At 40.8% G+C, this 14,714-nt stretch overlaps 1 protein-coding gene across 3 annotated transcripts in view; it reads left to right on the top strand.

The window, feature by feature from the left end:
* Window positions 1-10,063, top strand: part of RCAN3 (RCAN family member 3) — a 34,727-nt gene extending 24,664 nt beyond the window's left edge. For all 3 annotated transcript variants that reach the window (XM_003810776.4, XM_034958173.3, XM_003810775.4), the window contains exons 3-5: window positions 4,254-4,427; window positions 6,121-6,292; window positions 8,133-10,063. In XM_003810776.4, coding sequence (XP_003810824.1) covers window positions 4,254-4,427; window positions 6,121-6,292; window positions 8,133-8,317 — 531 coding nt within the window. In that variant the 3' untranslated portion in view covers window positions 8,318-10,063. The remainder of the gene's footprint in view (window positions 1-4,253; window positions 4,428-6,120; window positions 6,293-8,132) is intronic.
* Window positions 10,064-14,714: the final 4,651 nt, after the last annotated feature.

Genomic DNA, 14,714 nt, shown 5'->3' with positions numbered 1-14,714 from the left:
TATACTTACATATTCACCTTCCCTTTTAAGAACTGATATGCTACTTTAAAATCCTTACTATATCTATATAATATTTTGTTATTTATATATATTACTTTTTTTTGAGACAGTCTTGCTCTGTTACTCAGGATGGAGTGCAGTGGTGTAATTTTGGCTCACCGCAACCTCTGCCTCCCAGGCTCAAGCAATTCTCATGTCTCAGCCTCCAGAGTAACTAGGACTACAGGTGTGTAATTTTGCATTTTTAGTAGAGATGGGGTTTCACCGCATTGGCCAGGCTGGTCTCAAACTCCTGGCCTCAAGTTGATCTGCCTGCCTCTGCCTCCCAAAGTGTTGGGAATACAGGCGTGAGCCACCGCGCATGGCTTTCTGTATTACTTTAATATATGGAAACATGATAGTAAATAAGAATAGGATTAATCTTAAAACTGCCCCCTGCTGGAAGCAGCTTGCAGTCCACTGAAAAGCCAGACTGAGTAGAAGGTCTGACATAATATATTTTTTTAAATGAATTGACAAAAAATACATAGTTTTTAGGATAAATGATGTTTCCTCAATAATGAAGGATATTTGAACACTGGAAGAATAAATATTGGAGCACAAATTATTTTATATTTTATCTAGTTGAGAAATGTTGCAAAGTGGCAGGTAAATGTTCAAATTGAGAGAAGTTAATAAATGAGGGAGTGTATAATTTGCACTTCAGGATCAACAGATCATTGAAAGATCTTTACATAGGCCAAGCAAGAACAAAGCTAATTTATAGGTTCCTTTTATTGTGTTGCCATTGCCAAGCCTAAGGAATATTTCTAAAGGTATTGAGAAGTTTCTTAGATCCATTTTATTGCATTTCATTTATTAAACTATTGCCTAAATATGTTTTCTGTAAAGAAAATTTAATGTTGCTTTTCTTCTAGTGATTGAAATTAGGCTTTTCATTATCCCAATTCATTAATAAATGGGAAAATAATTTTTTTCGCAGCCTCATGAACAACTCAAATATTGCTCTCTTTCTTTTTCTCTAGTCCATCTCAAAATACTCAGGAGATATACACGTACTGCAAATTATATAAAATAATTTGTGCTCAGATATTCTTCCAATGCTTTTCACCCCAAAATGCAATTTTTGTGGAATTACATAGTCCCAGTATGAATGTTGAGAAAAAGGTTTGATTGTTTTGCCTTTGTGAAAGAGAAACTGTGGCTATAGGGAGTTGGGCATCTTTAAAGAAGTTGCCAAACGTACATTAGCATCTTTCATGGGAATTTCATTCAGGGGAGGAAAATAGAGAAAGGGGAAAAATAGTTGGAAAAAAAGCAAAAAAAAAAAAAAGGAAATGAACACAGAAAATCGGAGACAAACAGATAAAATAAGATGGTAGACATCCCAAAATATCAGTAATCAAAAATGGACTAGTTCCTCTAGTGAAAAGACAGTGAGTGTCAAACTGTGTTTATTTACATACAGGCACACACATGCATTATACACACATGTATTTTTTTATGAGGCATATCTAAAACAAGGATACAGAAAGGTTAGAAGTAAAGGCTGAAAATTGATTTCCATGCAATACATAATCAAAAGAAAGCTACACCAGCTATATTAATGCCAGACAAAGTAGACTTTAAGACAAAGGGCATTCCTTTATCTGGGAGACGAAGAGGGTCACTACCTAATGATTAAAAGTTCCTTTCACCAGGAAGAGAAAAAAATCATAAGCTTGTATGCACGTGATAACTTAGCCTTAAAATGTAGGAAGCGAAAGTGACCAAATTGTACGGAAAAATAACACATCCACCTAATAGTGGGAGAATCTAATAGATCTTTCCTGATAATAGTTAAAACAGACCTCCAAAAAATCAGGATATAGAACTTGTAAAGCACAGGAGCTGGATATACTGAACATGTTTATAATACTGTACCAAACAGCTGTGCAAACACACTCTTTGTAAGCACATGTAGATTTATGAAATTTGATGACACTGAACCAAAAGCAAGCCTCAAACTGTCAAAGGATTACTATCACTGTGGATAGCCTACTCCAATCAGAGGGAAAATGAGTTAGACATTAAAAAGATAAAAAACTCCCATCTATTTGCAATTTGAGAAACATACATCTAAATAATTCATGAGACAGGGAGAGATCATAAGGGAAATTAGAGAGTATTTAGAATCAACTGGCGCAGTTGCTCACGTCTTTAATCCCAGCACTTTGGGAGGCTCAGGCAGAAGGATGCTTGAGCCCAGGAGTTCCAGACCAGCCTGGGCAAGACATTGAGACTGTGTCTGTACAAAAATAAAATAAAATTAGCCAGGTGTGGCCAGGCATGGTGGCTCATGCCTATAATCCCAGCATTTTGGGAGGGCAAGGTAGGAAGATTGCCTGAGCTCAGGAGTTTGAGACCAGCCTGCGCAACATAGCGAGACCTCATCTCATTTAAAAAAAAAAAAAAGAAAAAAAGCCAGTTGTGGTGGTGCCTGCTACTCAGGAGGCTGAAGTAGAGGCAGGTGGCTTGAGCCCAGGAGTTTGAGGCTGCAGTGAACTCTGATCACACCACTGCACTCCAGCCTGGGTGACAGAGAGACTCTGTCTCTCTCTCTTTTTTTTTTTTTTTTTAGGACAGAGTCTCGTTCTGTCACCCAGGCTGGAGTGCAGTGGCAGGATCTTGGCTCACTGCAACCTCCGCTTCCCAGGTTCGAGCAATTCTCCCACCTCAGCCTCCCGAGTAGCTGGGATTACAGGCGCCCACCACCATGCCCAGCTAATTTTTATATTTTTAGTAGAGACAGGGTTTCACCATGTTGGCCATGCTGGTCTTGAACTCCTGACCTCAAGTGATCCGCCTACCTCAGCCTCCCAAAGTGCTGGGATTACAGGCTTGAGCCACTGTGCCCTGCCTTCTATTTTAAAAAATAAATAATAAAACATATCAAAACTGTTCAGGTGCTGGGTGTGGTAGCACGTGCCTCTACTCCCAGCTATTTGGGAGGCTGAGGCAGGAGGATCACTTGATCCCAACTTAGGCAATATAGCAAGACCCCATCTCAAAAAAAAAGAAAACAAAATTAAACGAACTGGTGGAGAACAGCTGAAACAGTACTTAGAAATGGATGTCTTGCTGGGTGTAGTGGCTCATACCTATAATCCCAGCACTTTGGGAGGTCAAGGAGGGTAGATCACTTGAGCCCAAGGAGTTTGAGACCAGCTTGGGCAATGTGGCAAAACCCCATCTCTACTAAAAATACAAAAAATTAGCTGGATGTGGTGGCAGGTGCCTATAGTCCCAGCTACCCAAGAGGCCGAGGCAGGGGGATTGCCTGAACCCTAGAGGTCGAGGCTGCAGTGAGCCAAGATTGTACCACTGCACCTCATTCTGGGCAACAGAGTGAGACTCTTATCTCCAAAAAAAAAAAAGACAGTCACACACAACAGCAAGGGAGAACCTCAGGAGCAAGATCTAAGCAAAAAAAGCAAGTTGTGGAAGAATACCTATAACATGATAACATTTTTAGAGATACAAATAGATGTTGTAAACTCTAAAGAAAAACAAGGGAATGATAAAATTCCAGAAATGACAACTTTGAAGGAGGAAAGGAATGTGACAGAGGGAAAAACCAACCTTGTCGCACCGGGGACATCAGAACAATAGCAGTGTTCTAGAATTGGGCATGTTTGTATCATTCTCTTATATCTTGCATTCATTTTATAACCTTTGAATATGGACAATATTTAATAAAGTTAATTACATTTAAAATAAGTGCACGACCCAGCTTGGTGGCTCACGCCTGTAATCCCAGCACTTTGGGAGGCCCAGGTGGACAGATCACTTGAGGTCAGGAGTTCAAGACCAGCCTAGCCAACATGGTGAAACCCATCTCTACTAAAAATGTAAAAATTAGCCGGGCATGGTGGCCGGCCCCTATAATCCCAGCTACTTTGGAGGCTGAGGCAGGAAAATCACTTGAATCCAAGAGGTGGAGGTTGCAGTGAGCTGAGATCACACCACTGCACTCCAGCCTGGATAACAGAATGAGACTCCATCTCAAAAAAATACATAAAGTAAGTGTAATTGCTAAATTACAGGATACCTGTTCTTGTATATGTGCAAGAAAAGTATACTTTTTTTGGAGAAAAGGTTAACTTATAATGAGTTCTTAATTAGGTTTCATGATTTAAATTTCCCCTTCTGTTAAAGGTTTTTCTTTTTTTTTTTCCTCCCCTTCCCTTTGCCTTGCTGCTCCTTAATTGTAGGAAAGATTTGAAGCACTCTTCACCATCTATGATGACCAGGTTACTTTTCAGCTGTTTAAAAGCTTTAGAAGAGTCAGAATAAATTTCAGCAAACCTGAAGCGGCAGCAAGAGCGCGAATAGAACTCCACGAAACAGACTTCAATGGGCAGAAGCTAAAGCTGTATTTTGCACAGGTACTTCACCGTGCAGAGAACACTGTTCTCTAAACTTGTTTTTCTCCATCCAAAAATATTTTTATTTCACCGTTTTCTATATTATTATAGCAGAGGTGTGTAGAGTGAACCATCTCAATCAGCAAATAATACAAAAATATTTTCCCTTTATTTTATAGATACATAATTTCATGTATTTATTAAGCACATTTACCTCCTAACTTTGTTTTGCTGAGAGTAGTAGTTGAAGGAGTTGATTTTTCTGGCAGCTTTGCTCAACTGGGACTCTGCGGGGGTTACGCCCTGACACCCTAGTGTTCGGAAACTAACTTCTCTCTTGTGCATCTAGAATGGTATACATGAAATAAGACATGAAATCCTTGGGAAAACTGAGAAAATGGTCTCTTAAATCATTTCCATAATTCATATGAGGAACCAGGGAGGTCACGGAACTGTACAAAAGGGCTGTCTTCGACTTTGAAATTGCAGAGGACCCTGTAGGGTACCAAAAATTGGCTACGCTTAGTATATTCTAATCCTGCATTGGTGTGACTCTCTGAGAAACCAATTTCTTCTAAGAAGAGTGGGCAAAATCAGGAGATTACTCGTGTATTAAATGCACTGTTTTATTTTCAAAAAAGCATTTTTTTCAGTCTCCCTTACAGATTAAAAAAAAAAAGGTTTGTTTTCTTGCCTTCCACGTAAAAACCTAAATGAAAGAGATGTCTTGACGTTTCTTGGTAGAGTCTCTTGAGATGGAGTACAAATAAGTCCATATAACCTAATGTCTTCTAAGATTGGAATTTAGTAGTTACTGTCGTTCATTTCTCTCTTCATCCATTTATTTATTTATTTATTATTTTTATTTTTTTATTTTTTGAGATGGAGTCTCACTCTGTCACCCAGGCTGGAGTGCAGTGATGCAATCTCAGCTCACCACAACCTCCGCCTCCCAGGTTCAAGTGATTCTCCTGCCTCCGCCTCCCAAGTAGCTGGGACTACAGGCATGTGCCACCACACCCGGCTAATTTTTGTATTTTTAGTAGAGATAGAGTTTCACCATGTTGGCCAGGCTGATCTCAAACTCCTGACCTCAGGTGATCCACCCGCCTCGGCCTCCCAAAGTGCTGGGATTACAGGTGTGAGCCACCACACCTGGCCCATCCATTTATTTTTTATTCAGTTAATATTCATGAAGCACCTACTATGTGTGGCCATGTGCTGTACACTGAGTGGCCAGTGGTGAGCCAAACAGACCCAGTCCCACCCTTTTGGAGATTATAGACTGTTTACAAGAAATAGGCCAGGCACGGTGGCTCACACCTGTAATCCCAGCACTTTGGGAGGCCAAGGTGGGCGGATCATGAAGTCAGGAGATCGAGACCATCCTGGCTAACACAGTGCAACCCCGTCTCTACTAAAAATATAAAAACAAAATTAGCCGGGCGTGGTGACATGCACCTGTAGTCCCAGCTACTCAGGAGGCTGAGGCAGGAGAATGGCGTGAACCCGGGGGGTGGAGTTTGCAGTGAGCTGAGATTGGACCACTGCACTCCAGCTTGGGTGACAAAGTGAGACTCCGTCTCAAAAAAAAAAAAAAAAAAAAAGAAATGTTTAATTTTCTACAAAAAGATGGAACAGTCAACATAAAGGTGAAAATGAAGAAAACATAGCCCGGTTTGCAAACTGGCTTTGAGCGTCTCGCTTCCTGCAGGTGCAGATGTCCGGCGAAGTGCGGGACAAGTCCTATCTCCTGCCGCCCCAGCCTGTCAAGCAGTTCCTCATCTCCCCTCCAGCCTCTCCCCCGGTGGGGTGGAAGCAGAGCGAAGATGCGATGCCTGTTATAAATTATGATTTACTCTGTGCTGTTTCCAAATTGGGACCAGGTAATAAACTTCTATTTTTCCTCTTTTCTTCCCCAAGAAACTTTTGTATTGAAGATCGTATTCAGCAATGTGCATTGTGGCAGTATGATTAGAGCAGAGGATAAGGTCAAACACACCTGGGTTCAGATTCCAGCTGTGACATCTGCCTGCTCTGTGATCTTGAACAAGTTACTTAGCCTCCATTTTCTGAGCTTCTGCTTTTCCATCTATAAAGCAGGGAGAATCATATGCACCATTCAGTGTGGTTATAAGTACTAAATGAGGGCCAGGTGTGGTGGCCCACGCCTGTAATCCTAGCACTTTGGGAGGCTAGGGTGGGCGGATTGCTTGAGGTCAGGAGTTCGAGACCAATCTGGCCAACGTGGGGAAACCCCGTCTCTACTAAAATACAAAAAATTAGCTAGGCATGGTGGCATATGCCTGTAGTCCCAGCTACTTGGGAGGCTGAGGCAGGAGAATTGCTTGAACCCGAGAGGCGGAGGATGCAGTGAGCCAAGATTGTACCACTGTACTCCAGCCTAGGCAATGAAGCAAGACTCTGTCTCCAAAAAAGTAAAAATAAAAAATTAAGTATTAAATGATGTATAGATAATACTCAATAAATGTAACTAATTTTTACTACTACAGATTTTGCTAGTACTTGATAGGCAGTTAGTGAATATGAGGTGCCTTCTCTCCCCAGCCCCACCAAGTATCAGACAAACAACAACTACTTTGAATATATTACAAGGAATCGGTGGTGATATCATCTCACTCCTTCAATATTTTTGTCATTTCTTTTTCATTTCCTTTTTCCTTCTCTTTACTTTCTCTACCTCTCTTCCTTTTAAAATCATATAAGAAACCGATGTGATGCTGGTTCAGACAGTTGTCCACCCAAGACAGAGTTATGTCTCTTGTAGGGGAATAAAAGAGGCATTTTGAGGAAGAAGTGATTCAGTGCTGTTTTTAGACGTTAGAGCTGTGTCTTAGATATCCAAGGTCCTATAATCAAGGGAGTGCCTGTGCTGCCTGGATCCTTACAAGTATCTCCCAAACTGAAACCATTATGAAGTCAGAGTCACTTGGCTGGGTGCGGTGGCTCACATCTGTAATCCCAGCACTTTGGGAGGCCAAAACAGGCAGATCACCTGGGGTCAGGAGTTCGAGACCAGCCTGGCCAACATGATAAAAACCCCGTCTCTACTAAAAATACAAAAACAAATTAGCCGGGCGTGGTAGCGGGCGCCTGTAGTCCCAGCTACTCGGGAGGCTGAGGCAGGAGAATGGCGTGAACCTGGGAGGTGGAGCTTGCAGTGAGCCAAGGTCACACCACTGCACTCCAGCCTGGGCGACAGAGCAAGACTCCATCTCAAAAAAAAGAAAAAAAAAAACCAACTCGACTAAAAATACAAAAATTAGCTGGGCGTGGTGGCACACACCTGTAGTCCCAACTACTCGGGAGGCTAAGGCAGGAGAATCGCTTGAACCCGGGAGGCAGAAGTTGGAGTGAGCCGAGATCGTGCCACTGCACTCCAGCCTGGCCGACAGAGCGAGACTCCATCTCAAATAAATAAATAAATAAATAAAACAGATTAACTCATATTATTCATAAAACAATAATTAGCATTTGCATTTTAACTCCCAAGACCTCAGTACTGAAACAACATTTTATACGAGCCTTAAAGTATCAAATCTTTAGCACCAAAACAAGATAAAATACTCTGACATAGTATTTAAAGATTTAAAAAACAAGAATCACGCATTAAAATAGGAGTAGAACAAAAAGTTGCAAGGGACAAAAGAGTTCTTTTTGCTGGAAGTGATGCTTTTGTCATGGTTATTTTGTTTGCCTCTGCAGGAGAGAAATATGAACTTCACGCGGGAACAGAGTCGACACCCAGCGTGGTGGTTCATGTCTGTGAAAGTGAAACTGAAGAGGAAGAAGAGACAAAAAACCCCAAACAGAAAATTGCCCAGACGAGGCGCCCCGACCCTCCGACCGCAGCGTTGAATGAGCCCCAGACCTTTGATTGCGCGCTGTGAGGCCCTTGGTTGTGGTGCGAGGCGGCTGCCCTGGTGGGCTCCAGCCATGGCGCTCTGTGCCTGCGGCCGATGCGTTGCTGCGAACAGCATAGGTGAGACTCTGCAGAGTGAGGTATAGGTCTTCTCACCACGCCTGTACTGCAGACACGGTCGTGTAGAGTAGCAGCTGATTTGACCTGTCCCAGATTTTAAGTGATATTCCAAAAGGGACTTTACATTAAAGGAGAAGCCCCCAAGATGTGGCCACCCTTAACCATTTTTAAATAGTAACAAATTAGGAAAACAGCTTCCCTCCCCTCCAGCCATGTAAGTCCTCCTGATTCTGTATCACATGAGACACCAAAAACTGGAAATGTAGTCACACCCAGTACAGTACCATTTTTATGAATTTAAAAATAGTCATAATTTTAATTGTTTGTGCGTATTTTTCTACTGGTATAAACAGCTTCTAATTAATAAATCGATCAAAGGTTGTTACTCAGTATACATGAAATTTTTTGCAGGAAAAGAAACCAGAAATACAGAATAATTCATAGAAATCATGGTTCTCAAGTATTTGTTCAATTAGCTTTGGGGAAGAAATGCCAAATCCGCTTTGAGGATGAGTCTTACGACACAGATCCACCCACATGTTGCTCTTATCTGGAATTTGGGACAAAGCAATGCACAGGCCCTCATTCCTGATGTGGCGCCCTCCAGACATGGCTGCCCAGGAAGGACGGCCACTTTAGAAGTGGGACGTATCACCAGTAAGCTTGAATGATTAGGATCGCAGGTAGCTACTGCATTCTGCCGTTCGTGACCGTGTTCTAGCCTGTAGACCACCCAGCTACCTTCATTCACCAGTTTTTATCCTTCACCTTTTCCAGTATCGTGTTAACCACTAGTTCTTGAGTTTTTTGGCTATGATGTGTATGTTTATGTATGTCATTCATGGACTTTCAACTAGAAAAGGTAATGATAAGGTTTTCTGAAGACCATTTGTAAATTGTCCATTTAACCATTTTTCAGCTTGCTTTGAAACAAAAGTCACACCTACTATTTTTCTATGAATTAGGGAATGAGGGGGAGATCATTCAGTTTTACTTTTCTTTTTGTTGAAATTTTGTACCCGGATTGCAGTTGGCACTTTTCCTAAAACAGAATTGTTTCCCACTTACTTAGGTGTCAGAATGTACATTTGAACTTCCCTAAGAAGCAGCAGGATCTTTTTAACTCTCTCTGGTCTGTTTAGACTTTGAAGTCCCTTCTGTAGAAAAGTCTCATAACTGAGAAGAAGGGTCTGTTTTGGGCCGGGTGGGTCTGCTGGCCTCCACTCACTGTGCTGTTTCCTTTGAGTGGCACACTTGGGAAGCTCCGGGGCATGTGAAGGAGCTGCAAACATGAGAACTCATGAACCAAGGCGGCTGCCACCAGGAAGGAACAGAACGCAGGCATTCAACCATGACGTCTGCACAGTGTTAGTAACATGTCATTGTGGTTTCGTTCTCACTGTGGTAAAATTTATTTCTGAGCACTTAAACTGTGTTGCATACCCCTAATTTTTTTTTTCTGTATCTTCCTTGCCCTCAAATACTCCGAGGTGATAAACTGTTCCATTTGTAGCCAACTACCACTGCTAGGCCTCAATGTAAATTCAGTTGAAATTTGCAATTCTGTCAGCAATTTAATGTATTGAATTCAGATCATCATTTGTCATTTTAACCGACAACCACCCAATAAATTTACTCTGCAGTTCTGAACTCAGCATTGTGCCCATTTTTTATTGCAAGATGGACCCTGTATGTCAGGAGACATGTATTATCAACAATTGGGAATTTTTTGAATTTCCTTTTAGGTAATATTGATTCACTGTAATTTTCTAAGTAAGTGATCAAAACCCATGAGACTTTGTTATTTGGCTTGGCTTTCATTCTCTGCCTGCCCATTAAAGAATATTCTATTCCTAACACATAAAACATTTTACAGTCAAGCAGTGCAAATTACAGTGCTTTTCTATTTTTTTTTTTGAGAGCCTTGAATAAATTGAAGAAAACTTTAAACCAAAATTAGAGATGAGTCATTTAAGCTTTTCTGAATGGAAAGTATTAATATTTTCATTTTTCTAGTATAATATAATAAAATGAATTTTTTAAAAAACGCTACTAAGTACCCATCAACTTTTTCATATTGTGAAATGAACCAGGATCTTAACAGGTACTATCATCTCTGTCCTTTTTTGGCTGTTTAATATCTAGTTCATGTAACAAATATACAAGAGATAAGTCTCATGGTTTTTTTTTTTCCTTTTAATAGGCTTTTCTGCAATTTTTTTGAAATTGAGTTATTACTTGGATTTAACCCTGATAGGCCAGGTGTGGTGGCTCACACCATAATCCCAGCACTTTGGGAGGCCAAGGTGGGTGGATCCACCTGAGGTCAGGAGTTCAAGACCAGCCTGACCAACATGGTGAAATCCCGTCTCTACTTAAAAAATACAAAATTAGCCTGGCATGGTGGCACATGCCTGTAATCCCAGCTACTTGGGAGGCTGAGGCAGGAGAATTTCCTGAACCGGGAGACGGAGGTTGCGGTGAGCCGAGATCACGCCATTGCACTCCAGCCTCGGCAACAAGAGCGAAACTCCGTCTCAAAAAAAAGATTTAACCCTGATTGATAGTATAGTAGCCATGTTTTCTTTAGAAATCATAACCTCTTCATGGGAATCAAACTATGTTGAAAATTGTGAGGAAAGGTAATGGTGCTTTGTGTTGGGAAAAAAACATTTGTGAAGGATTAGAAAACCGTAACACTTAACAAGGATAGTCACAGAACCTACGCTGCATTGGCTCTTAGGTTCTAGATTTTTGTAGCACACCCACCTGATGAAACCAAAGACAAATCCATGTAAAAAGTGTTCTAGTGAGCATCTCTGAGGTTTAAGGTACTAAGAGGCAGAAGTGGATAGGAACAGTTCCATTGCCTTCGAGAACTAAAACTCAGCTGGAAAGCAAATTAGTCTTTTCACATTCTGCTTCTTCAAAATGTTATACTCAAAAACATACCAGTAATTAAGAACCAAAGCAAAGCTTCAAGGAACTTTTAAGTTCAACATAAAGGTTTAAATAAAATATTTTTTATTTTTATTTATTTATTTATTTATTTTGAGACAGAGTCTCACTCTGTCGCCCAGGCTGGAGTGCAGCCGCGTGATCTCGGCTCACTGCAAGCTCCGCCTTCTGGGTTCACGCCATTCTCCTGCCTCAGCCTCCCAAGTAGCTGGGACTACAGGCGCCCGCTCCCACGCCCGGCTAATTTTTTTTTTTTTTTTAAGTAGAGACGGGGTTTCACCACGTTAGCCAGGATGGTCTCGATCTCCTGACCTAGTGATCCGCCTGCCTTGGCCTCCCAAAGTGCTGGGATTAACCAGGCGTGAGCCACTGCGCCCGGCCTTAAATAAAATATTGTAGTCATTTATGGTGTGTTTGAATTGAAGAGATACCAGGAGATAGAGGTGAAGTGCAGTACTTTTATTCTTTAAGATATAGTCTTTAGCCAGGTGCAGTGGTGTGTGCCTGTAGTCTCAGCTATTTGAGAGGCTGAGGTGAGAGGATCACTTGAGTTCAGGAGTTCAAGACCAGCCTGGGCAACATAGCAAGTCCCTGGCTCAAAAAAAAAAAAGTTTCCCATTCATATTAACTCCATCTTTTAAAAATGTCATGATTACAAAGTGAAAAGATTTGGCTTTCTTAGAGGCTCAATCACAGAGGTGAAAGTGACCTTGGAAATCATATACTCTATCCCCATGTTACACAGATTAGAAAAACTGAGGTTATGGCACTGACTTAGGCACCCCCAGCAAGGCAACCCAGGGACTACAACTGGCAATCCCAACTCCTGGGCTAGGGCTTTTTCTACCTTTTTTTGCATTGGCCTCTTAAAGAGGCAATGAATACTAATTCCTGGCATCAGAAAAAAAAAAAAAAGGCATGAGGTGGGAGGATTCTTTTTTCCCTGATGGGAAACAGTGAATAAGAAAAATCTCATCATTCGATGGAAGAGGTGACTTAATAATTTTAGTTAATGAATTTGATGTCCCATGTTTTGTAGTTTTGTTATCATTGAACCATTGGGGCTGGAATCTGCCTAAATAATTTTGTCTTGGTAGCCAGCAATTATGTTGGTATTTTATGTGGGCCTTCCCAGATTTTCATATTAATGAAATGACTAATAGTCGTACTTAAGAGGTAACTCTCCTAAAGCAGAATGAGATCTAATATGTTGTGGAAATAAAAGAGTTTGCAGTGGAATGATACTCTCACTCCGTGCTTGCAAAATTGAGTTCTATTCAAGACGGAACTGCTATGACTGGCCTATTCAAGGCTTCATATTTTTATACAGACTATTTCACAGACCATAGATTTATTTTAAAAGGGAAAATCTCACACATAATTAAGCAGTGGAAAATGTGCTCAATGCTATGGTGCGTCAGGCCCTCTGTCTACCAGGTTTCTCCCCTTTCTGCAGAGCTGTGGACCCCGTACGTACCAAACAGGTGAACTTGGTCCATCTTTCCTTCTTCCTTTTTTTGCACATTTGCATTTATATCTTCCTGTACTAAAAGAAACAAATTATTTATAATTGGGGTGACAATATAAAGGAACAAAAGATGGGGCAATAGTTGCTTCCTAGCTGGAGCTGTAAGTCCATGTTACAGAAACTCACTATTTAAAAAGTTTTAAAAGATTTATGAACCTTGTCGTACAATTCGCTGAATACTTATTTGTCTTTTAAACTCCCCTTGGTGTATGGATCATCTTCGTCAGAATGCCATTGTTTCATTGTGAATCAGGGGAAAATGTTAATCATTTGGAGACTGTTTTCTTATTACCAAATGTACAATCCATAAGACAACTGAAAGCAACAACTGCTGGGTTCACTGACAAAGATTATAAAAATCATCACGTTCGAAGTAGAGTTTTTAGCCAAGGTCAAGAACTAACCTGGGGCTGAGTCAGCGTCTCTACCCACTTAAATAACAGCGTAAAGATCTTTCACTAAATTCGTTATGTGGTCTGTCTGGATGTAAACCTATATATTTCCTTTTGAAACAGAATCATATCCTGCAGACTCTTGGCACTCCTGCATAGCTTTGACCGAATGTTCACTCTCATCGTAATGGAAGATTTCTATCTATGCAGATAATACATGTTTTTAAATACTGTTTTCTGTTTAGTCCTCAATCTTCCTAACTCAAATTGGGGACTGAGGAGAGAGAAAGGTGGTTACCCCTATTACTGTGCCATATTCTTCCTGCTGCTTTTCAACCCCATGTGATTGTTGATTGACGGTTCTGCTATAATGTGCGTGCCCTTCAAGTTTCAGAAAACTTTCCCAATCATTTCACTTCAATCTTAATTGAACCCAAGAGTCAAAGTTATTATTTTCTCCGAACGTGTCTGTGATCTTCTGTTATATTTTGGGGCATGTTACCTTTATGGTATATAAGCTGTAGTGCATACTCTTTGTATTGCAAAAAATTGGTCAGTAATTTATGTACATGTATTCCACATTTTAGTGTGCTTGAAGTGACAATCCATAGTTTGTAGTAGTTTGTTATTTGTCAACTTTACCCTGTGTTTTAAGGACATTTAAACATTCCTTGTCCTATCAAGGTGACAAAAGCAGAATGTAATTTTTTTTTGGAAGCTTCGTGATTACCTGTAACAAGTTCTGTTTTTAAAACGAATACAAATAAAGTTAGTAACTATTTTTAAATCAGTCCATTGAATTGAGTTTTTTTGTGTGTAGTATTTTCAATACGCATCACTTACATTTAGCTAATAAGACAGAGAAGTGCAATATTGTGTTTGTTCCTTTCACAAGAGTCCTGTTGAACATTAATGCCGTGCAGTGCCAGAGTTCAAGGTGGTGAGTCACTGCTCACTCTGTAAATAACCACTGCACTTTCAGCTCTTCCCCAAGAAACCTTTTACCCTGGTTTCCCCTTTGGTTAAAAATGATTTATTCCTGGTAAAGACTTACTTTTTGTCTTGGTTAAAAAAAAAAAAATCTCCAAAATGTGGAACTATAAATGACAGTAGAGGTTATCTAGTGCAGTGGGATTTCGAATACTTATTTTTAAGCCACAGGACTCTGCTCTTTGTTCAAATGAAATCTTACACAAAGCCAATGTAAAACTATTATAAAAAGGAAAGGTAAACAAAGCTGCTCCTTTTCAAGGGGCTGGGGGAGGAATGGGGACCTGAGTTCAACCCCTGTGAGAGCTCAGCAGAACAGACCCAGACACACCCCTCTATTGCCCCTGCCTCCCTCCACTTCCTCCTCCATCCCCACCCCACCCCCAACACACCTTTACAAGAAAGTGGCCCCAGAGGCATTGCCAAATGCACACATC

Source organism: Pan paniscus, chromosome 1 (assembly GCF_029289425.2).
Source record: "Pan paniscus chromosome 1, NHGRI_mPanPan1-v2.0_pri, whole genome shotgun sequence".
Taxonomy (NCBI): Eukaryota; Metazoa; Chordata; class Mammalia; order Primates; family Hominidae; genus Pan; species Pan paniscus.
The sequence above is the reverse complement of the archived record's forward strand: the minus strand, read 5'-3'. Positions and strand labels throughout refer to the sequence as shown.